This window comes from Polypterus senegalus, chromosome 6, assembly GCF_016835505.1.
Source record: "Polypterus senegalus isolate Bchr_013 chromosome 6, ASM1683550v1, whole genome shotgun sequence".
Taxonomy (NCBI): domain Eukaryota; kingdom Metazoa; phylum Chordata; class Cladistia; order Polypteriformes; family Polypteridae; genus Polypterus; species Polypterus senegalus.
In genome coordinates, this window is record NC_053159.1 from 26,700,521 (window position 1) to 26,723,583 (window position 23,063).

The 23,063-nt window shown below is 44.7% G+C and overlaps 1 protein-coding gene across 7 annotated transcripts in view; it reads left to right on the top strand.

The window, feature by feature from the left end:
* LOC120530889 (kazrin-like) overlaps positions 1-23,063 on the top strand; it is a 690,431-nt gene that overhangs the window by 635,163 nt on the left and 32,205 nt on the right. For all 7 annotated transcript variants that reach the window (XM_039755646.1, XM_039755649.1, XM_039755647.1 and 4 more), the window contains 3 exons: positions 1,368-1,491; positions 21,854-22,053; positions 22,896-23,014. In XM_039755646.1, the coding sequence (XP_039611580.1) occupies positions 1,368-1,491; positions 21,854-22,053; positions 22,896-23,014 (443 nt within the window). The remainder of the gene's footprint in view (positions 1-1,367; positions 1,492-21,853; positions 22,054-22,895; positions 23,015-23,063) is intronic.

The following is a 23,063-nucleotide window of genomic DNA, read 5'->3' on the forward strand; positions in this document are numbered from 1 at the left end:
TTAGACCTTGACTAGGCTATGCTACTAAATCTTGTCTTACCCGTTTGGATTTTGGCTAGTTATTTTTTACAATTCATCTTGTGATTCCATCTGTATTCAAAATCATTCTACTCGGTGCAGTCAGTACAAGGACCTAGGCATTGACTCTCTGATTGGTGAGCAGATCATTGAAGGTGTGGTGTTTGGCTATTTAACTAGCAAACTTAATTGGCTATTTGTTTGATTCTCAGTTCATGAGGCTCTCATGATTGGCCTGACTTACTACTCCATAAATGAGCACCTGACGATTGGCTCATTGTTTGGTTTACTTGGTGCCTGGTAAGTGAGGGTCTGCTTGCTGTTTCTCTGATTGGTTAACTTGCTGTTGAATAATTAATCTCTGATATTTGGCTTTTTGAATTTTGATTCCGTACCCAATTTTTCAGTATCCTCAACAAACACTTTTGTGCTATGTTTTGAATGCTAATTTTTAATATGGTGAATACATTTTAGGGATTTTGTGCTACTGTTTATTGATTTGGATAAAGTTTAATTTGTTTTGTCATTATCATCTTTTGTTTATATGACAAGCAGTTAGTGACACAAGACTTGCAAGTGGTGCTCGATGACATTTGTTGAACTTCCTCTATAAATAAGCCGGCTCTGCAGCACAGCTTTGCCCCTCAGTTTGTAAATTCTGTCTAAAACTGTTCCAGAATTAAATTTATTTATCAAGTAAGCCTACTGCTAGTTTCCATTTTGGTTTTCAACTCCCTTCTGTTTGTGACTTCTCTTTTGATTGGCCCTCGTGTTTTGACGATTATTACAGTCTTTTCAGTTCTGTCCTTCGTCTGTCCCTCCTTACGAGTCTTGCTGACATGACACTCTATCCAGGTCTCCGTGCACCTTTCAGTAATTTCTGGAGACGCTACCTTTGCATTTACAGAGGGATTTTAAGTGACCCCCCGTGAAGTTTGATGTTTCAGAGTTTGGAGGAGGTGATTGCTATTAAGGTCTTGCGGCCACAGGTTCAGCATGCCCTAAATGAAATTTTGGCCCTGTGGTGCCCAATTACTTGATCCCTAATCTCACTGGCTGGGAAAAAAGGTGGTTCACTTACTTTGCACATGGGTTAATTTATGTTTCACATAGGGGTTCCTCTAAAAGCAGATTTTACATGTACAAATTCTTTTTTTTTTTTGACATGTTTAGACTAGTACTGGCAAAGCAAAGCGCCATTGAAAGAACTTCACACAGCACCACAGGGCAAGTCCAGGGTCTCTCAGCTTCCTAAACATCAGGTTGCTTTGTGCTTTGTGTCCTGAAATGGCCAAGCAGAGCAGAGGTGGCACTCACACTGACTTTCTCACCTTCTTTTATCTTTGAAGTCCTTGGAGGATCTGGAGGACCAGAAGCGAAAGAAAAAAAAGGAGAAGATGGGCTTGGGTTCCTTGTCTCGGGTGTTTGCCAGAGGAAAGCAGCGCAAGTCCTTGGACCCTGGCCTTTTTGATGGTACTTCTACTCCCGATTACTACATAGAGGAGGACGCCGACTGGTGATGATGTCCTTGGTCAGCTGTGTGTGTGTGCGCAGTGCGAATGGACAAGCATGAGGAAGAGTGTGAGAGGTGAGGCGGATGAGCAGATCTGCGTCCACCTCCTAGTAACTGATGTACATAATTCAAGTAAAACGAAACTCTTTCCTGTATACGTATGTGTGTGTATGTGTGCGTATACCGTGTGTATATATACATATAGATATAATGTGTGTGCGTGTGTCACACACACACACCCACACACACAGATAGATATATGTATGTATATATACCTGAACATAAATAAGTATAAATTCTGTGTGGATATGTTACCTGTCGTCCTACGAGCGATGCAGCTGTGTTTTAAATCTTGTAATTTTTTGATAACTGGAAACTTGAAGGACTGCTGTGTTGTCTGTAAATAACGGCCATTGTGCACTTTGTGTTTCTCGGTGTCTTTTGTCCAGAATGCAGATACGTTTATTTTGACTTGTTTTGCCCTGCCTCAACCTTACCTCTGAAATCCCAGGGGGTTTTGTGGATTTTCTGTATTTGGTATTTTTTGTATGAAAGTTTAAAAAAAAAAAAAAAAAATCAAAGAGACAGTATCCCTTTTTGCACGCTTGTGTGCTCGGAGAGCTTTGTTTCATAAGGACTTGCAAGAAGGGCTATTTGTGAAAAAGAAAAATGAGCACATTTCAAAAGATAGATATATCTATATATATTTATTTGTATCTTGCTATGCACAATAATCACCAGATACATTTTTATTTATTAAAAAGGAATTATGAAAGGAACATTTTAAAGAATTGTGTCCCCAGATCTACTGGAGCATTTTCGGACAGGACCGTGATGATGTACTCAGTCTGCTTATTATTAATATTTTATTCCACTTAGTGACACAGAGCACAGCTAAGATTTAAATAAAAGTCAGCCCTTTTATTTTTTTATTTTTTTTGCACTGAAATGTTATGGGCAGCATGCACGTAGCAACTCAAAACTGAAACACTGGCTTGGCTTCATGAGACACTGTGCAGCCTCACGGCTCAGCGTGAGGAGATACGTCTAAATTGAGTCATGAGCACTTGGGCCGAGATCAGGGAGCCTTTTCTGACTTTGGAAGGGCATCTGAAACAGATCCTACCATATCCAAGAGGTTTTGTGCCAAATTCAGCACTCTTGTAATACTCTGCATGCACCGATGTGTTTAAATCGGATCACTTTCACCCCCAGCAGTCCCACTGCGCGGTTGCTCTGAATAAGTTCTTTGACATGCGACATCTGGATGGGCAAGACTGTGCTGGCAGCCTCAGGTGTGCGGCTGGCACTACAGCAGAGCTGGCCTTGGCATAAAGACCCAGCTGAGGCAAACCACAAATGTGGATTAATCAGTCGATCGAAGCACAACCCGAGTAGTGAGGTCAGACATGGAGGGTGAAGGTGCGTCCCCCGTTAGTCACTCACTGTAGTTAGAAGCATTTGTGCAAGCCTTCATCAGCTCTGCCTTAAAGGAATACTCTCTCTTCAGTTTGTACGTGAAAGTGCTTGCTTTTAACCCATTAACATCCAGCGGTGTGGGGGGTTAGAGGAATGTATATTAAATAAAATAATCCCCCACACTGCTTTACAAAGGGAGCTGTCAGACTCGGAGGAAGGCTTGTCCTAAGGTGCAATGCCACTTCCTTCTCACTGACGCCATTTTAGCAACAAGTTACTCTTTGTTTTCATGTGCTTTTTTTAAGGAAATTTTCCTTCTCATTTCATTTTTTAAGTTTTGTAATTTAGAAAATAAAGCTAAAAATGTACTAAAGAGTCTATTTAAAAGGAGAAATTACATAGCAGATGGAAAAATGACAAATTTTTAGTTATGTTCTTTTCCCAAAGTGTTGGGGGGAGAATTCTGAAAACAGTTTAATGGCATGAATACCACTATGATAAATCTAAATAAAAACTTATTTTAAAATAAATAATGCTGAAACTGTTCTCTCTGTGTTGAAGCTTTTCTCCTGAACCCTGCTCGGCTCCAGTGTGTAAAAACAACAACTAAACGGTCTAACCTGATCTCTGTCCCTCACAAGCCCCTTACTTGAAGTGGGTGCTGCACGCCAAGGGACGCAGACCCGCATGTGCTTGGCTAGAACAGCATGGCATCTGGTAGCTGCTGCCGACACAGGTAAACGGGTTCTTTGGTGTGTCTGGGTATTCTGTAATTGACCTTTTCACTTCATTAGGTAAGTTAAAGCATGTTTGGCATCTCGGAATCAGTGGCCTGGAGTTGGATTTGGTGAGGCTCACTCAGGTAAAGCCTCAACACCAGAATAAACATGAGCACAACACATGCAGCTTTGACCGCATTTGTCAGATAACATCTACCGATGTAGATAGATAGATAGATAGGAAAGGCACTATACAATAGATGGATAGATAGGAAAGGCACTATATAATAGATAGATAAGACATGTAAGGCAGTATATGATAGATAGATAAGACATGTAAGGCACTATATGATAGATATGTAAGGTGCTATATAATCGATAGATATGTAAGGCACTATATAGTCAATAGTTAGATATGTAAGGCACTATATGATTGATTGATAGATAGATAATGTGATAATAAATAGACAAAGACGTCATAAAGATTTGGGGCAGCCACCCGTATATTGTTTTCCCGGCTGCAAAAGTTGAATTGTAGTAGCATGATGTGTATAGAACAGAGTCCAAAACAGAACTGATTATCAGACACAAAGATGGAGGCTTTAAAGGCCCATCAAGTAAATGATGTCAGCAAAAAGGCCAGAATCGGAAGTGATGTCTTTTGAGGCGCTGAAACCTTGCAGGATTTCCCAGGAAAGGTCTGTAGGGAACTGAGAAAGACAGTCAGCGTATTCCACCACCTCCTTGTCGAATATTTTATTACTCTTACTAGAGTAATTATTACTCTCCCTTTAGCTGCCTCCCACTTGCACATGTGTGACAATAGATAGATATTTTAGCGTAGTTGGCAGGATTAGATAGATATGTAAGGCACTATATAATAGATATTTTAGCGTAGTTGGCAGGATTAGATAGATAGCTGGGAAAGGCACTATATTACAGATAAATAGATAGGAAAAGCCCATATATAATAGACAGACAGATTGATAAAACAGAAATATTTTAACAACAACCCTCTTCACACACACACAAGAATCACAATAACAAACAAAACTTTCGATTTGGCTAAAGATAAGAAAGAAGTCCCAGTCAGGCATCATAAAGATTAATTGCTGTAATTGTAAAGGAGCTCAAGCAGCATTTCTACACGCACTTCTGCTAAATAAATCGTTGGTTGAAACGAGCTGAGTTTCAAAAATGGTGGTGCCAAATTAAATACACTGACAATGCCAAGAAAATTTTAAAAATGTAAGCAAATGATTATTAATAATATGTCAAAACAGGAGCACTTATGATGAACTAATTCATAGCAAACTCCATGTTATGGTGAAAGTTGTTGCTCACCTCTTGTAAATCAAATACAAAATGGCAGGCACTTTTGAAAGCAAGCATCCTGTTCCTGGGCGGTTATTGTGATTCCCTGGGTTATTTACTGGGCGGTTTTCTCTGTGACTTCTCTGCCACAGGTGACAACTAGCGGGCCACAAGGGAGGTTTTAAGAGTAGGACCAGGAGATGAAGAACTTCACATATGCGCTAGAAGTCCATAAATAAATTTGAAGTCTCAAAATGCCAACGGTTAGTAGATAAGCTGAAGTGAGAGTGTGCACTGATCCAGTGTGCTTTCAAATAAATAACTTAGGTCCCCAACGATGTGAAGATCAGACTGGCTGGAAAGCAGGAGATATGTGTAGGGAGTCATCAAGGACACACCATGATGATCTGAGGGCCTGAATATCAAAGCCATGTTGTGGTGGCCCTGCCCCTCGGGTTCCACTTACAAGGAACACAACAATAACATAGAAATATACATCAACACTCAAGAATACAGTACACCCCCAAAATTCGCAGGGGTTACATTCCCAGAGCACCCGTGAATTGTGAAAAACTGCGAATTTTGGATGTGGTTAAAAAAATGCATAGTTCATAAATTCATAGTTTAAACCCTAAATATGCCCCCAAAATACTCAAACTCAGCTTAATACATTACCTAAAAATAAAGAATGTAAAGGTAAACCTGTATACTGTACAGTACTGTATTGCTATGTCTCCCGCAGTCCTAGAATGTAAAATACCAATATTACCGCTATATGTAATGTAATTCATGCAAGCGCGTTTTCATTGCCAGAAGCCTTAAAAGGTGCAGCTCGTTTCGGCGGCATCTTTGGGCTTAACCCTTAAACTGCCACATAGTTGGGGGTTAATGAATCCCTGGACACAAATACTTTTTTGCTGCACTTTAAGTAAACATCACAATTAACAAAGAAAAAGTGAAATTTTAATGGAACACTTTTTTTCATACAAATTAGCATCACAATTACTGCAACACTAATCATTTTACACACTGCTAATGAACTGTAAAAACTATTTAAAAAAAACTGGAACAATATGTACAAAGTGCAACTGACGCCATGGATTTAAATCACTGAGCCAACTGCGCTTGAACTGGCTGCATCAAGCACACAGAGAGAGGTAAGCGCTGATGCTGGCAGGCTAGTCTTAGTGCGGCTGCAGTATTGGGTCACAGAAACACAGGCGATTGTAGAGACAGGAACTTTATTTAAACACTTCAAACAAACGTGTCTCTTTCAGATGTAAAAAGAGCTCCGTATGCAGTTAGTTTTTGATTAAACAATAGACAAACATAATAGGGGAGCACAACACCCAACAGGAGCCGAGAATGTCTGGGGGAGGAGAGAGAAACAAAGCAATCAGCCAAAAAGGACAGGTGCTGTTCAGGCTTTTAAGTAAACGGAAAGCACAAGAACACTCAGCTGGAGATGAATTACTGTCAATCAGCAGCAAGGAATAACATTGTAGCGGTCCGGTCCCGCTAAGATTCACACCGTCGTGAAGACGGTGATTTATTTATTTTTATGGTGGAGACTCCAGTGACCCACCCAGCCTTGACCCGACCCACACGCACTCACAAACAAAGACAAAAACAAAGCAAAACAGTAATCAAACAGCAAATAAAGAATGTAATGAAAAGAAATGAAATAAGAAAACAACGATACCACCCCTGTTCCCCTTACGGCGATTACACATTAAGTACAACAAAGCACAAAGAAAACACACACAGTAAATCATGAAAAATGGCAACAGATGAAATGTAATGATGAAAATAGATAGTCCAGTGATCCGCACGTTGAATGGGAATGTACAGATAGTCCTACCACTAGTTCCTGAAATGGTGAAGATGGGTGGACGGGTTCAGGAGCGCTCCTTTCTTTGCAGGATGGCCATGAATCCATTTACAGTCCTCATGTACACAGGCTGACAGCAGACGCACGAAACGATCCAGGACAAAATGAATAAATACAGGTAACCCAACAGAAGGCAGACAGACAGGAACTTGAAACACAAATTACAAAAAGCTTTTTTTTGCTTTTGGTCACCAACCCGCTTTTTAAAAGCTGCGCTGACATCCTTTGACCTCAACAGCCCCAGCACTCTCAGCAGAAGACCAATCGGAGCCACTGCAGGGACTGCTGGGAGTTGGCTACTTTCACCATCCCAAGCTGCGGTTCTCTCTACAGTACGATATTGCCATGAAAAAAGCCATAAAAATTGTGGAGGATATTTGCGATTTCTGCTAACAATTATTAGATAGGTTCTAAGGAAAAATCCGTGAATGACTGAGGCCGCAAACTCTGAACCGCAACTTCGCAGGGGTCTACTGTATATATTAATGTAAAAACGTAACAAAAAAAAGTGAAAAACAACTCAAAAAAAGCACCACAAATGGTAATAAAAAGGGAAAAATATTTAAGGCAGAGAACAGACCTCGACTGAAACATAACCAACGGCCCTGAACCTCCAGCAGCCGCCATCCAGGGTGGCAGCATTTGACAGCCGTGCCCGCTCCCCATTCCCAGCATGCAGCATACTCCTGCCCTTGAGTCCCCCATATGTGGACCAGCTTCACCATAGCCTTGGCATTCGGAGCCGCGCTCACTGCTTCTGTCGACTAGTGGAAGTGCTGGCAGACAAACAAGGAATTCTGTTAATTATAAATGCACTACAGCAAGTCAATTACTGAGACGGGGAGTGAATAAATCCTGCACTTGGAACTCGGCCCTTCAGCTTTATTTTCTTGGCTTGATTTGCAAGCACTGGAACAGACGAGAAATAAATGTCACTTTTAAAGGCCCATTTTTAGGGAGGTGTCATTGTGATCTTGTGCAAGGCATCGCTGTTACGGAAAGGGACCCCTTTGGCAGTTCACCCAACTGTTCAACATACCTGACCAAGTTACAGGACCGAGAAAAAGCAGTCAGCTCTTGGAAGTTTTCAGGTTTTATTGTTTTACAACATTTATTCACAAGAGATTTAATTTAATATGTAGCACAAAAAAAATAGACTTTAATGTCAAAGTGAAAAACAGACCTCTGCAAAGTGGTCTAAATTAATTACAAATATAAAACACTTCTTACCGATTACCTAAAGTCTTCTCCCCCTTCACACCGGTATTTAGGAGCTTCACCTTTGACAGCCATGACAGCCTTCAGTCTGTGTGCTCGGGTGTCTCCCTATCAGCTTTGCACGTCTACATACTGCCATTTCTCGGCCGAGGCACAAGAGGGCAGCCCCCTGGGTTGCCACGCACCACAGATTCTTGCAGGGCACACTGGGAGTTGGAGTTTGCTACAGCCCTGTTAGGCTGCAGAGTCCTACAATGTCGGGCTTCAGTTACACCTGGGAGTACTTCTGGACCTCACGAACAAGCCACCTGGAGTCCTCCCGGGCACGGCATAAAAGGAGCTGCCGGTTTTCATTCGGGGAGACCAAGTCAGGAGGAAGAAGAAGGAGAGAGAAAGAGAGTGTGAGCTAAGCAGAGGAAGAGAAGAAACTTTACTTATTGTGCTTGCTGTACTGTAGACTGTGCATTGGTGGGAAATGATTGGAAGTGTTTCCCACAGCATAATAAAGTCTGTGTGCTGTGCAAATAGGTTGGGGAGCTGGAGCTCCCCCTTCAGGCCACAACAGCCTTTTCAAGTTGACATAATCACATTGTTGTTTTTTGCACCATTCCTGTGTAGCTTTGGCTTTATGTTTGAGGTTGTTGTTTCTTCCAGGCTGCATCAGGAGTTTGTTGTGTTTTTTAGAATTCATTTTCTTACGGGGTCTGCATCAGAGAACCGTCGCCACCGGTGTGTTTGTGATAATGTACAGAGTGGTGTTTAGTCTTATAGCCAAAAGGCGCAGGTTTGGTCTCATCAAATCATAGAAGCCTCTTCTGGATGATTCAAGAGTCTCCCAAGTGCTTTCAGGCAAACTCGGGTCGATGTCTCCTTTGTGTTTTTTCTCTTTGCCACTCACCAATTGTGCCGTTACTAGTGAAATACCGTTAGTCTGCCCAGACTCTCCAGTGTCACCACCGTAGCTTGTAACTCCTTCAGAGGTCTCTCGGTGGCCTCCCACCCCCTCTGCCATACTCTCTCCATTTCTTAATGGTTGATTTAACTGGATATTCAGTGCCTTGGATGGTTTCTCGTCTCCATCCCCTGACTCTCCCTTTTCACGGAGTTGCTTGAAGTTTTCTTTTCTACTCATTGTGCAGTTAGACCACCATATTGACTCGGCACAAGTTGGCTCTTTCAGATGAGACGCATTTATACAACAATCATCTGAAACCCCGGGCAGGTGACCTCCATTGGACTAATTGTGGGACTTGGCAAACCACTGGGCTGCCCCAGTGATGATTTAGGGGAGTCGCATTAAAAGGCGCGAATACTTTTGTGATCAGTTATTTTGTGTTTTTTTTATTTGTAATTCACTTAGAAGACTTTGCACAGATCTGTATTCACTTTGACTTTAAAGAGTCTTGTTCTGTTGATGAGTGTCAAGAAAGACAAATCTCCTGTGACTCTGTGCTGTATGACACTAAAACATGATGGGCAGCTCTGTGTATTCATCCGTGGCTCTCTCCGATGCCTGTGACAGACACTTCTCTCCATCGACTCCGTTCTTTCAGCATCTGCTTTAAAATTACAACCGCCCTCTTCACATCTCAAAGCCGTGATATATGTAACGCTACACGATGTGTGCGCCTGCTGCTAAGTGAGCGGTGCACTGTCTGTACTTGGGCAGTGAGAGACATCATCACGTGAGGGAAGAAAGATTCTAATTCTGATGTTGTTGCCAAGGTGCATAAAAACAGCGACACAGAAGATGGCGTATGAGACCCTGACATGTATTGCATCATTACATTGGGGAATATGCGATGCTTGTATTGAATATGTGAGAAATGGATGAAGAAAAGCAGCACAAATACTTCTGTATGTCAGCATGTAAGTTTGATGATCTGCTTCACCGCATTGAGCCATTCCTCAAACACTAATCCTATTGGAACTGCAATGCCGTCACACTGCGTCATCTTGCAACGGCGAATCTCCACTTTTTTTCTCAGACATTTTCCACTTTGCACAGACGTATTTATTGTCTCAGATTCGCTTCCATTTTGTTTTTTGTACGTTTCCACATCCACTTTCCAAGAGCTGGCAATTGATGGTAAACAACGATGTTGACGTCACGTACCAAAACCTGAACACACGCGCCATCCAAATTTTTCCTGGTACTGCAACTTGTGCGAGCGTCACATTCATTTCTGATGATGTGCTTAGAAGACGTGTCAAAAGAGCACTGGGAATGCGTGGCAGCCATGACGTGTTCTGAGCGTCAAGTATGCCCCAGCCCTAAATGTGGAGGGCATCCTCACAAGAAGGTAAGAAAAGCTTTTCAGTTTAGTTGTGTGAGGGCCTCAGTCTTTTAAATAAAACAGCACAAACTAGGCCACAGAGTTTAGTCGAGGACGCAGCCGTGTAAAAAACACTAAAACGTCACCTTCCAACACGATCCCATCAAACGGCGGCCAAGTCCAAGAGCCCGGTCCAGTGTACTAGCGCTTATCTGCCGAGATGATCGCTGTTATGATTTCTGTGCCACTTTTCCATGTGTTCTGCTACCTTCTTTCTTAAAGGCCTCACTTAGGTGTCAATAATTGCCAATACTGGGATAGAGCTCGGGGTAAAGGGGGCTTCGTGAATAATCAAAGAGAGTAAAGCATTTAAAGAAATGACAAAGATTGATGTTCATTTCTTCTAAATGTAAATCTGACGCTGCCGTGCTGTTCTGAGCGTAGAAATAAAAGAAGAACAAAATAAAGAATGAGCTCAGTTTGAAGTAAAATGACTGACTGACTGTGAAACTAGTGGGAACCTGCAGGGGGTCCCTGAAGAAGAACTTGACACCAGAAGAGATGTGTCACAGCATGATGTCAGCTTGTGTGGTGTGACTCAGAATATCATTGTTAAAAATATCAAACAAGAAGGAACAGAAAAATAACAAAACAAAGAAACCTAACAATAGAAAGCAGCACCGTAAGACGCAGTGTCGGGGGGCACAGCTGCACACACACACACACACTGAAAGTGAAGGCGACACTTAGAGAAAGCACTAACTGCAGTACAGACCTCGGCTCGGCCGCCGTCTTCTGCACTGCACTCCTCCTTCCTTCAGGGGTGGCCATCAGAGAAGCTGTAAATCCCAGCTTTAAGAGAATTTCACTCAAATTGTTAACTAGGCTGGTAGACGCTGCTCACCTCTGTGGACAGAATCACTCCCTGCAACGTATTCACTTGAGTTTGCATTTCAGTTAAGTGCTTCATACGTTGACATAACCTCCATAATCCACTTCAGTATCATGGAGGACTACAAGGTATCCTGGTATCCCCGAAGGCACCAGTCCATCACAGTTATGATTTGCCAGCTCTCAGACTCCACCAAGGCTTCAGTGCTCCTCCAGTAGGCCTCACAATTAGGGGTAGGCCTGGCCTTAAAGCTCTAGTCTTGTCATGACAAGGACTCTTCACCAAGGCCTCCCAAAACAAGCAAGGGTCAGAATCCTAATTGCTGTACTTAGCAGATGCTCATCTGAACTTAGCCAGGCCCCTAATATTACCTTCTGGCTTCAGCTGGAGCAGGCCCAAAATTGGAGAGCTGGAAAAACAACTAGAAGTGTACAACAATATAACAAAAGCCCCACAAGAGGAGGGATGACCATAAACCCTCAACAACAAAAAAAAAATGTGAGATGTGATTTGTAGTCAGAGGGTAGAAAAGGTTTTGCAACCATTAAATTGCAAACTATGTGTTATGATCTCCAGACACGGGTGTGAATTGTTGGGGTGCTACACTAGCAAAGACCCCATTGGAGTGGTGTCGACTAGCTTACCTGAACCTCCCAGAAGGCCCCTACTCACACATCTGACACAGGCAGACCTAGTAATGAGGTTATGGAGCCAGGAGAGAGGGACCCACTTTAGACCCATGTACTTGTAAGGCTGCAGGTCCAGGAACAACTGATGACCCGCATGTCTGTCTTTGTGTGCCACCAGCCACTGCAGATGCGCATGTTCTGTACCAACACGAGCTCCCATCCCAGGAGGTAATAGCAAAGCTTGGTGATTGCTTACTTGACAGCTAGCACCTCACACTCCATTGCAGCATTCCTTCTCTCCCAGTCCAACAGTTTCCGACTTAGGGACATACCGGACTGTTTGGCTCCATAGACAATTTGACTTAACACAGCAAATAAAGGAAGGTTCAACAAGGTTTGGGGAAAACAATAACAGAGCCGAAATCAGGTCACTGAAAGCTGCACTGCGTTGACAGATCGCTTCTGAGTTAACTTCGTTAGAGGTGCCCTCTTGGAGAATCGCACCACAAACTGGTGGTTAATATCCCAGAAGACCCGAGAAGACTTGCATGTGCCTATTAGTTGCAGCCAGTCACAAATGGCTTCAATCTTGGAGTACTGGGGTTTTTCCTGTCCTTGGCCCATTACATCACCTGAATGTTTGGCCTCTGTGAGACTGAAGTAGTATTTCTGCCAGTGAACCCTTGGGGTGCTAGATATGGTTTTCTCTTTAACCAAGTCCATCATAGGCATCTGCCAAATATCCTTTCGTCATGTCATGGGTGGACAGGTACATCCCGCTTCTTAGGCGCACCAGGAGATCATCAACCTGTGACTGGGGTGGACATCAAATCAAGAGACTGAGATGAGCCAGTGTAAGTTATTGCAGAACTTCCAACTTCCATCTGGCTTGGGTACAAGAACAATAGGATTGGACCAAGGGTCTATGGCTTTCTTTGATCATGCTCAAGTCCAGCCTCCTCCTGACCTCTACCTGGAGGCAGCAGGGGCATTCTCTTACCACCTCTCCAGGCTCCATAATAGTATTGTGAAATAGGACCGGGGTCTGCCTGGGGTTGGGGTTGATCACTCCTTCCACTAAGGTTATGGCAGCTCCCAATTCTCACTTCTGGTGAGGAGACAGTGCGTCCCCGTAATTGAGTTTGTTGGTATCCACAAAGAAGTATTGCATGGCGGGAGGAGGTGGGGGCTGCTCCTTCACACTCCTTCAAGGGAATTAAGAGATTTATGTGGTGGATACATTTCCTAACACACTGGTTTGGGTAAATGATTAGGTAGTCCACCAATTTCTTCCACTCCTTGACACCTCAAAGGAGCCTGCCAGTGAGCAAGGAACCTGGAATGAGAAGTGGGGACCAGTATCATAAACCTGTCACCCGGAAAAAAATTCACAGAGGCTCGTGCCAAGGTTGTACAGGAGACTCTGTGAACGCTGGGTCTTTTCCAGTTGCTCCATAACCAGTAGCCTGTCCTCAGAGATGTGTTCTCAGAAGTTGGCCATGTATTCCAAAACATTCATCAGAGTTGCCTGCTCCTCCTCCTCCCAGCTCTCCTTCACCAAGTCCTAAAGCCCTCTGAACTCCTGCCCACTCGCGAAGCAGGTGCTTTTGTTCACCTTTGCGGTTCGCCACTTTTAGAATCTCAAAGTGGATTCCCTCGGATACAGGATTTGCAGTCGGCTAATAACTGAGGTTATGGCATTCCACCCAAGCCATTCCACTGCCTTAAGGAAGCCAGAAGCGAGTGAACCTGAAGCCACCACTGCAACTCTTGTAGTGTCAGTTGTTCCCAGTGGTTCTGACGTCACCTTGTCCACTACAGGGATGTCAGCCTCGAAGCATTGGGTGGCCTTGCCATTACCTACTCTCTGGCAGGACAAGGAACCCTCCAAGGAGTCTCATCCATGACTAGGTTCTGTTTCTTTGAGTGGTCAGGCAGTAGCAGCTCCTTGTCACATTAGTTATGTGACATTATAGCATATGGCAGCCTGGGTAGATCCTGCGAGTGAACCCGTGTGCGCTCACTGAACAGACAGCAGTGGGATATCTCCAGGTCCCAGCGTGTATACCAGTAAGACCAGCCTCTGTAGAATCACACTGTTGGGACCGGATGTTACTCAGAGTGTGTCTGTTTACCTGCGCACTGCCTGGGCTACACAGGGCCACATTACAATATTTTTTTTGCCAAGGCCCTTGCACAGTTTATGGGGTCCTTCAAAAGTTGCAATTGAACACCATATGCCCCCTGCTCCCTACAGGTGTAGCACCAAACCAGTACACCTGACCGATCCCAGTATCTTGTGCCCTGTTCCTGGACCTTGGGTGTCTCCGGTTTGGTGGGCCGTGATGACTTCTGTCATCATCACTCGTCTGTCCGGTGTCACTCCAGTGTCTCTTTCAGGTCCTCCATGTTCACCCAGGAGTGTTGGTGCATTAAACTGGCCAGATGGTCCAGGAGGGGTGTGTACGAGGTAATTGCAGACCACCAACTCAATCACCTGTTCTGCAGTATCCTCTCCGGACCAGAGCCAGCATGCCAACTTGCCCCACAGGTTGAACTCCTGGGCTCAAGCAGGCCAGTCCAGGTAAAAGTGCCACTTATGTCATCTCTGGGCCTGTTACCAGGCGGTAGTCTCGATGCAGCAGATGTATAACATATACGTCTGGAGACAACTAGGAGTGAATTGTGCTTGAAAGTAGGTGGGAACAACAATTAGACGGCTCACCGAGTGTCACATTTCTAATCCAATTGAACGCCTCATGGATGGGCGGGGACTTTGAACTGCGGAGAGCAGCGGTGCTCTTGGTAACCGACAGACAGCAAGTGTCTGATTACGATGAGCCATCTACAGGCGAAAAGTCTTCAAAAAGACCCCAAATAAAAATATCAAAGTGTGCCGCGTAATGTGACATGGCCTTAAACAACAATCGAATGCAGAAGGACTAGCAATATTAAACACGCGTGAAACTCTCATTTATCTGCGGGTTCAGATGACGCCAACTCCCTTGTGTGCCATTGCACTTGTGACATGTCGTCGCACACCTTCTGGAGCCCCAACCTTAACAATGAATCACCGCATCCAGATGACGGCATCGCAGGATGGCGGCGTCTGCCTGAACACAAACTGATGACAATGCGGTAAGCATTTGACGGAACGAAAGAGAAAACGGACTTGAAATAAAAAAATAATCAAGAGGACAAATTGTCCAGTGTCACAAATCCTCAAAACAACCATGTAAAAATGTATCCCGAGATATTTAAAATGTTGTGAATCATAGCAGGCAGAAGGGGTGGCACCTGACAGCTGGCTTGGAGGCATTTGGGACCCTCAAATACCCTAATTATCCCGCCATTCATGTACAAAATGGAGGGCTGGAAAGCAGTTCAGCAGCATCATCAGTCAAGGCCAGGAACGCTTTGGCTAACAGCAGAGGACAGCTGCCACCATGGTGGAGTGCCAGGACGGTTTAACACCATCTGTGAGTCATTTATAATAAGTTGTTAAATATCACAAAAAACTAATAAAGAAAACAAAACCACGAAGCCAACGTATGGGCTGGCACAGCAAGGCATGTTGAGTTGTCAGGGTGCAGGCTGGTGAGTGACGTAAACTGCCTGACCTGACATGCAGCAGCCTGCCACTTGTCTTTATCGGCCATCTTGGCGAGTCTTCTCCTTTCAGTGACTCCACTAGGAGACGCTGTGGATCTTTGAGCCACGCAGGATACTCCTGCCGCTGATCGCTGAGTGTGAAGTCATCAGGAGGACCCCCCGATGTCATGGAGTGAGACGTTAACAGGGTGGCAGCTCCACTCCCCTGACTCCTCTCCTTAAATCATGTGATGAAACCCTGAGGTCTTTCTCACAAGAGCTTAGCGGGTGTGCAGGGCACGTCCACCAGAGGGGCACTAAATTGAGGCCTGGCAGGGCTGTTGGTGAGGCTGTAGTGGACCCACTGGGCAGCGTTCTCCTATGGATTAAAAACGCAAACCAGGGATCAGTGAGCAGATGTCTTCATGATGGTCATCTCCATGTGATCCTCTAACCCAAAGCAAAGGGAGCCAAAAAAACCAAAACTTTATCAAAATAACAATTTAGTTAAACAAAAGTGCATAGAGGGGACAATCAAAGAGAGAATACACAGAAGTAAAGTCGGGCCTTTGTGCCCACCGGACCCCCGACGATTTCATTTTTCTCAGCTTTCATTTGTGTTGTTTTCTTATCCCCATGTGGGCTCCTGAAGTACAGCGAGGTCTCCGTGTTTGCAAGGGCTACGGGTCAATCCCTCTGAAATGCACGGATATTGTGGTTCTGCGTGGAAGTGAATCCAAGGAATGTGCAGAATTTAAAGGCGATAAATGACATCTATACTGCTATGTAAAAGATTTAGGTCCGGAATTAACATTTAAAATAATCCTTTTTAATAGTTTTTTAGAAAAAAAAACGTTTTAACAATTACACACAACTCATCTAAATGAACGGAGAAAACAACGACATACGCACGAGGTGAATTACTGGTAGTGGGAGCTTCTGTTGCTGTAGATGAAGGAGGACCAGTCTGCTGAGATTTCTGGTCGCGGGCATCATAAAGGTTTACGTTGCACAAACATCAGATAGGAAGCCGACTTCTCTTTTTTAGCTTAACTAACAAAGCTGTGTGAGGTGCTAAAATGTATTTGAGATTCACCTTGAATTTCTTTTCTTCAATTTTCGTTTGATTCACAGAAGACAGAAGTGTTTGGCATCACGTAATGCCATGGCTAGCTTTTCCAACCCGGGCTTCTTTGTTTCATCTTGTTGCAGATCTCGGGTTGGCTGAGGACGTAACATCAACTCGCCAACTGCCTTCCACAAACACTCGAATTCATAAATTCAGATCCTTCCCAATATGGAGGCCCACCTGTCCTGAGATTTCAAAAATGTCAAGAATTTCAATGTAAAACATGTATCTTAACATCGTTGTAGTATTTCTGGATTGTTCCACGACGCCATATTGTTTTTTAATGGGTGATCCCATTTCGGCCCCCGTAACCATAGTGTCACTAAGCATGGCTGGTCGATGTTGAAGCGACATATGTATAAGGATCAGTTCTTGTACTTCATAACCATCTGAGGTTTAAGTGAATTCTCTAACAGAGTTTGCGTTGGTGAGCAGGCACTGGTACAGCACGTTGCCTCACCCACCACACGATGAAACAGCTCGGGATCCTGGTTGGCAATCCCCAGGCTGACACGCAGTCCAGTCCCTCCCTCCAGAAACAGGCAAACAAGTTTCATCAACGTATTTTGACCACATTTTCTGTGTTTTGTTTTTAGAGTTTGATAAAGGATCGGTTTGATTTTTTTTTTGCTTACAAACGTTGCATGTATTTTTGAGTATGTCATGTTTCCTGGTCCCTCTAACTGAAATACTCTCATTTTCAAATTGGCATGATGGGGTGGCTCTTCCACTTGCCCTCCAAGCAAAACTAGAGTGCTTCTGAAGTGCTGTCCTCTCCCACTTTGGCATAACTACCTCCCTACCAGTGGAGCCTTTGCCCCAACTGCCCTCCCAAATCTGGATTCAGTGGTAGGGAGCAGCATTTCAATTGCCCCCATTTTGGGTTCCTTCCCTAGAAAATCACTGAAACACATCCCAAGATCAGGAACACCCCTTGAACAGAATGGTGTCATCTCCTCAGAGCTCCCTCTAGCAGCTCCAAGCAGCCGTGCACACCTGAGCCCCATCACCCAGTCCAAACACAAACGCTAAGTGGAGAGCTCTGCCCATCGGTCATGTAGAGCCTACCTCTGACCACAGTGACCGGTCATTTCCCTGGTGACATCAGACTGAGGAGGGACGGTGGTGGAGTTATAAGGCAGGGTAGGTGGGAGTGGCAGCTTCAAGGCGACCGGAAGTGACGTTAGATATCCTTATGCCATCGATCTTCTGGTCTGCAGGCAGAAGATGAGGAGAGGCATTAGGCAATGGTGCCAACCCTCAACTCGGGTGGAATTACCATTTGATGAGTCCTGAAGGTGTCCCCCATGTGTGTGTGACACCCTAAAGGGCTACACGCTTCAAATGCTGCACTCCTGCCAGTAGACAGTCACCATTGAAAGGGCTGCACGAAAGTTCTAGCGAAGACCACCAGAGCCTCTTGCCAGCAGGTTACTTTTATTCTTCGAGCCCCAGAATGTTCCACCTGAAAGAGCTGAACTCGAACATGAGGTCATACAAACAACTTGGAAGGCATACCTTTATACTAAACTCCTGTTTAAATATGCACAGTTTATTCATGTCAAAGCTACACCTTATTTAAATAATCCTAAAAAAAAAAATAAGCTACCTAAATACTACGAGTTGCATTTAACAAACTGAAAGGAGACGAACGACACAATTTGGAGATCAGCGCTGTGGTGAGCTGCGGGTGGTGGGCTCTGTCCGACTCCGAGGCGAGTGCTTTGTAGCGTGATGTAAAGAGAGAGCTCCGCCCACCAGCCACGCAGAGCCCGTCTCTGACCAATGTGAGCGGTCCGCTCCCCTGGTGACGTCAGCTGATCTCGCTCTATGTTAATCATATCCCACCCCACCATTCTCTGCGCAGCGTCGCCACTATAACAAGCAGAAGCCAACACCTCAGCATGTACCCAGGCCCCCTGGACACTCGTGGACCCCCAGGGCTCAATATGGGAAAGAAACAAAAAAAGCAAAATAAAAAATATTTACAAAAACAAGATAAAGAGATTAGAAAAAGATAAACAGAAAATAGAAAACTTAAGAAAGACAATCACATAATTACAGGATAGAATCTGAAAACGGTCTCACAATTAACAACAACAGCAACCCGTTACATATATAGCACATTTTCATACAAATGATGTACTGTAGCTCAAAGTGCAAATTAGAATTAACAAAACAAAAATGGATAAAACTAGATCTAGGGATGGCACTTAAGTGGCGGCCCCCTTTGACCCCAGACAGACGTCAAGACTCTACAACAACAGTGGACAACGTGACATCAGCGCTGGCCAATCGCTGAGCGAGGTCCATGTAGCTTAATGAGGTATTAGACCTGTGGTTGCAAGGGTCTACACTGCACATAAGTGCTGACCATGGCGGAGTTTGGAGGGGCACACCAATGTCTACATTTATATAATGCTTTCTCACTAGTCAGAGTGTTTTACATAGAGAGTGGGCAGCCACTACAATCACCGCCAATGTGCAGCATCCACCTGGGTGAAGTGACAGCAGCCATTCTTGTGCCACTATGCTCACCACACATTAGCTGTTAGGTGTTGGAGTAAGAGATAGTTAGGTAATAAGGCACAGGAGATGATTAGGGGGGTCAGAATGACTAGGCCATGGTGGGCAGTTTACCCAGGACATCGAGATACACCCTGCTCTTTACAAAGGATGTCCAGTAATCAGTCAGGACCTCAGTTTTACATCTCGCCCAAAGGACGGCCCTGGGGCATTGGGATCCACACTCAGACCACAGGGTTAGCCCCCCTGCTCGCCTCACCAACACCTCTTCCAGCAGCAACCCAAGCTCTTCCTAGATGGTCTCCCATCCAGGTACTGGCCAGGCCTGAACACGTTTAGCTTCAGGTGGGATGGCTGCTGCCTACCAGAACACTGCTACACACAGCAAGTCATGCGGTAAGGATCACCCAGGACTGCCTCCAGAAACATGAGGGCCGCCATGGGATCCCAGCCCGTCTGACCAGCTGTTGGATGAAGTGAAACTATTTAGCCTGCTGTTTGGATTTGCATTCGTTTTTTTTTTATTTTTGTGGACCTTTATCTTCATCTTTCTGTATCTTTCCTGCTCCTGCTCTCCTGTGTCAGTTTGACAATCCATTTTCACCACTTTGAAAATTAATTAATTCTTTGTAAGCGTTAAAAATGTTTCAGGTTTTATAATGGACCCCTCCATTAAGGGCCCCCTTTTGTTTATGGTTGCTACGGTTTTGTTTCTCACAGTGTGTGGCTTGTGATGTCATTGATATGACGCTTTAAAAGATCAACACCACACACGTTCTTGAGTCTTCTTCTGAGATTTCTGCCATTTGACCCCCTGCTTTGTTTTTTTTTTCTGGTCAATAATTACATTAAGGCATATCTTGTTAAGGCATGGAGTTTCCACAAAGGTAAAATGGTTGTGAGACCTCCGAATGAAGCCACCAAAGTAGGCCTGGATCTTCAATGGCCCCCTAATAGTAGCTGGATTCAGCTGAAGCCAGCCCAAAAATAGGGAGCTAGTAATACCACAGAAGAGGACGGATGACTGTAAACCCACGGCTTGTATAGAAAAGGGCAAACAGGAATCTTTATCAGAAAATTGTAAGAAAGTTATCAACGAGCAAAAGGAGGGTGAAGAGGGGTTGCCAAAAAGGCAATCCTAAGCAAACAAGTCCCAATGTGAAAACTAAATCCTTAATCCAAAGCAAAAAAAAAAACAAAAAAATCAGTAAATCTATACAGAAAACAGAATTCGCAAAACTTCACAGCAAATGAATGATTCCCAATGCCTGAGCCTTCTCAGCTCACTTATATATATATATATATATATATATATATATATATATATATATATATATATATATATAGTGGAAGATAGATGGCGCTATAAAGTGCTAACTTGACTCAGACAGACGCTAGCAGCACAAGGCCAAAAAGCACACATGATTTTATTTACAGTATATGCTGTGTCCCCAACAGCCCAAACACACTTTGCTTTCTTATTCTCTTTCATTATCTCTCAGTCCTTTTCTTTTCTCCTCCTCAGCAAGCTTCATCCTCCTCCTCCCGACTCTGCTCCTGAGTAGTGTCTGCTGGCCCCTTTTATAACACCCCTCAGAAGTGCTCCAGGTGTCTGATGATGTGTTTCCGGCATCACTTCGAGTGGGGTGGAAGAGCTGCTCTGTAGGGCTCAGTCGCAGTTGTAGCCCCCCCTGGCGGGGCCCATGGATCCCAACAGGGCTGAACCAAACTCCAACTCCCATGAAGCCCTGCGGGAGTCTGAGGCACCACTGCAACCCAGGGGGGATGCCATCTAGCACTCTGGAGGAGGTAACATTCTGGCCACACTTGCTCCCCCAGTCCTCCCAGCATGGAGGCGTCACTGCCGGGCAAGGACCCCGACCATCCACCACAATATAATATAGATGTGTGTGGGTGTATATAAGGCCAAAGGGAGGGCTCAGGTGTGGTGACATCAGGGTTTAAGTTAGCATGCCTTAGGTATGGTAGAATACGTTCATGCTGGTTTTGCTCAGACTGGCATCTTTGGGGCATTTTGCGGAGAGACAATTGTAAATCATTGGCACTCCCTTTGACTGAGGTGTGGAGAAGCCTGCCCGATGTCACATTCCAGATCAGGACTGGGAGAAGACACAACGATATCAGTAAAGAGAGAGCTGGTGCCAGCCCAGCCAAGGATGACGAGTGGACCAGGTAGGACCTCCACCTCCCTGATAAAACATTCTGTGCTGTGTTAGTGGAGGATTCACTGGCTTTGTTAGACTGAATGTCCTGTTTTAGTGAAGACAGTGTCACAAAAGGAGAAGAAATCAGTCCCATCTGCTAGCCACATGGTGACAATGGCTCCCTGTTATGGCTTTAATGCCTTGGGACACACATGAGTTTTTCTTGGTAACATAACAGTCAGAGTAGCAAATTTCTCCCAGTTACACCTCCAGTTTGAAGGCTTCCCACTTAAACCTCCAATTTCTCCCAGGTAAGGCTCAAAAGCTGTGGGGTTGACAGCCGCCATGTTAAACAACAGTCAGGCTAGCTGGTGACTCCCACTGCACTGCATGTACAGTAAGTGGTCCTGGGTAGCCTCTCAGACAGGCCAGGGCTACTTGGTGCAAACTCATCCCCATTACACTTTGGACAAAGTGGCAGAGCAGTTGGCACCACTAGGACTCGTACTGCTCCCTCAGCTCTTCTAACACGCTGATCCGCCTCCTTTTCCAGATTCAGCCAATGGCGCACATCCTGCTCGCCTGAGCCAGTCGGAAGAGGATGACCAGCTGGATCTCCTGCAACAGGTGGAGCTGGCCAGGACCACCTTGATGTCCCAGTGGAAAGCGAGAACTGTGCAGGCCTGGCTTGAGGTGATCATGGCGATGCCCATGTATGTGCGTTCCTGTGCCAAGAACATCAAGAGTGGAAAGGTAAGATGGGCAGAGGTGCCCAAGACTGTGGGTCACATGCAGTGAATGCCTGTAAGTGTTGTGTAGTTCAGGTACAAAAATGTAATGGAAGGGGTGCAGGCCTGACCAAAACCCGTTCAGTAAGGCCAGGCCCACCTTAATTTCTTGGACCACCTAGGGTAGGTATTGACGATACATACCACCTACCATTTTGGATATGCTCTGACCCTGTCATCTAGCCACCACAGTTTAGCTCTTGTCAGAGTCACTCAGATCCTTACGCTTGTCCATTTCTTCTGCTTCCAAGACACCACCTTCAAGAACTGACTGCTCACTTGCTGCCTAACGTATCCCACCATCCCACCCCTTGATATTGTCAATGTTACTGACTTAAATGGAGTGGCTGATTGATATATCTGTGGACTGTGGGACATGGGCAGAACATGCAAGCTCCACTGACCAATTAGAAATGCTTATTCACACCTACATTGCATATAATTAACTAATTACTTTCAGGTGAGGCTTTCCAAAATTGACCAGAATTACAAATCCGAGTGCAACTCTTCACTAAAATCAGATCCTCAGCACTCCGACAACATTAGAACTTTCTACAAACTGCAGACATGATCCAAATTAAACACTGTAGTGGAGAGTCCATCCTATCGAAGCTGAGCTGAGTGACCATCTTCTAGTCACATTTTAAACAGATTAAAATATTATGTCTGAAATCCTATCAATTAGCTGCTTAAATGAAGGGCCGTTGCTCTTCTAAGGTGTTGTAAACAGTGGCAGCGGCAAATGATGGGCCAGACGCTGTTTACTAATCAAGGTGCCACCTCACAGCAGACTGCTTGTACCATCAGGTGCTGCTTGGGCTCACCGATGAGGACCTGGAGTTCGGTCTTGGCATCTGCAACACCCTGCACCGGCGGAAACTGCAGCTGGCCATCGAGGACTACCAGCATGCGGAGAGCAGCCAAAGGTGAGATTTAATGATCAGTGACCACCAGCTAAAGCCAGGCCAGTACTAG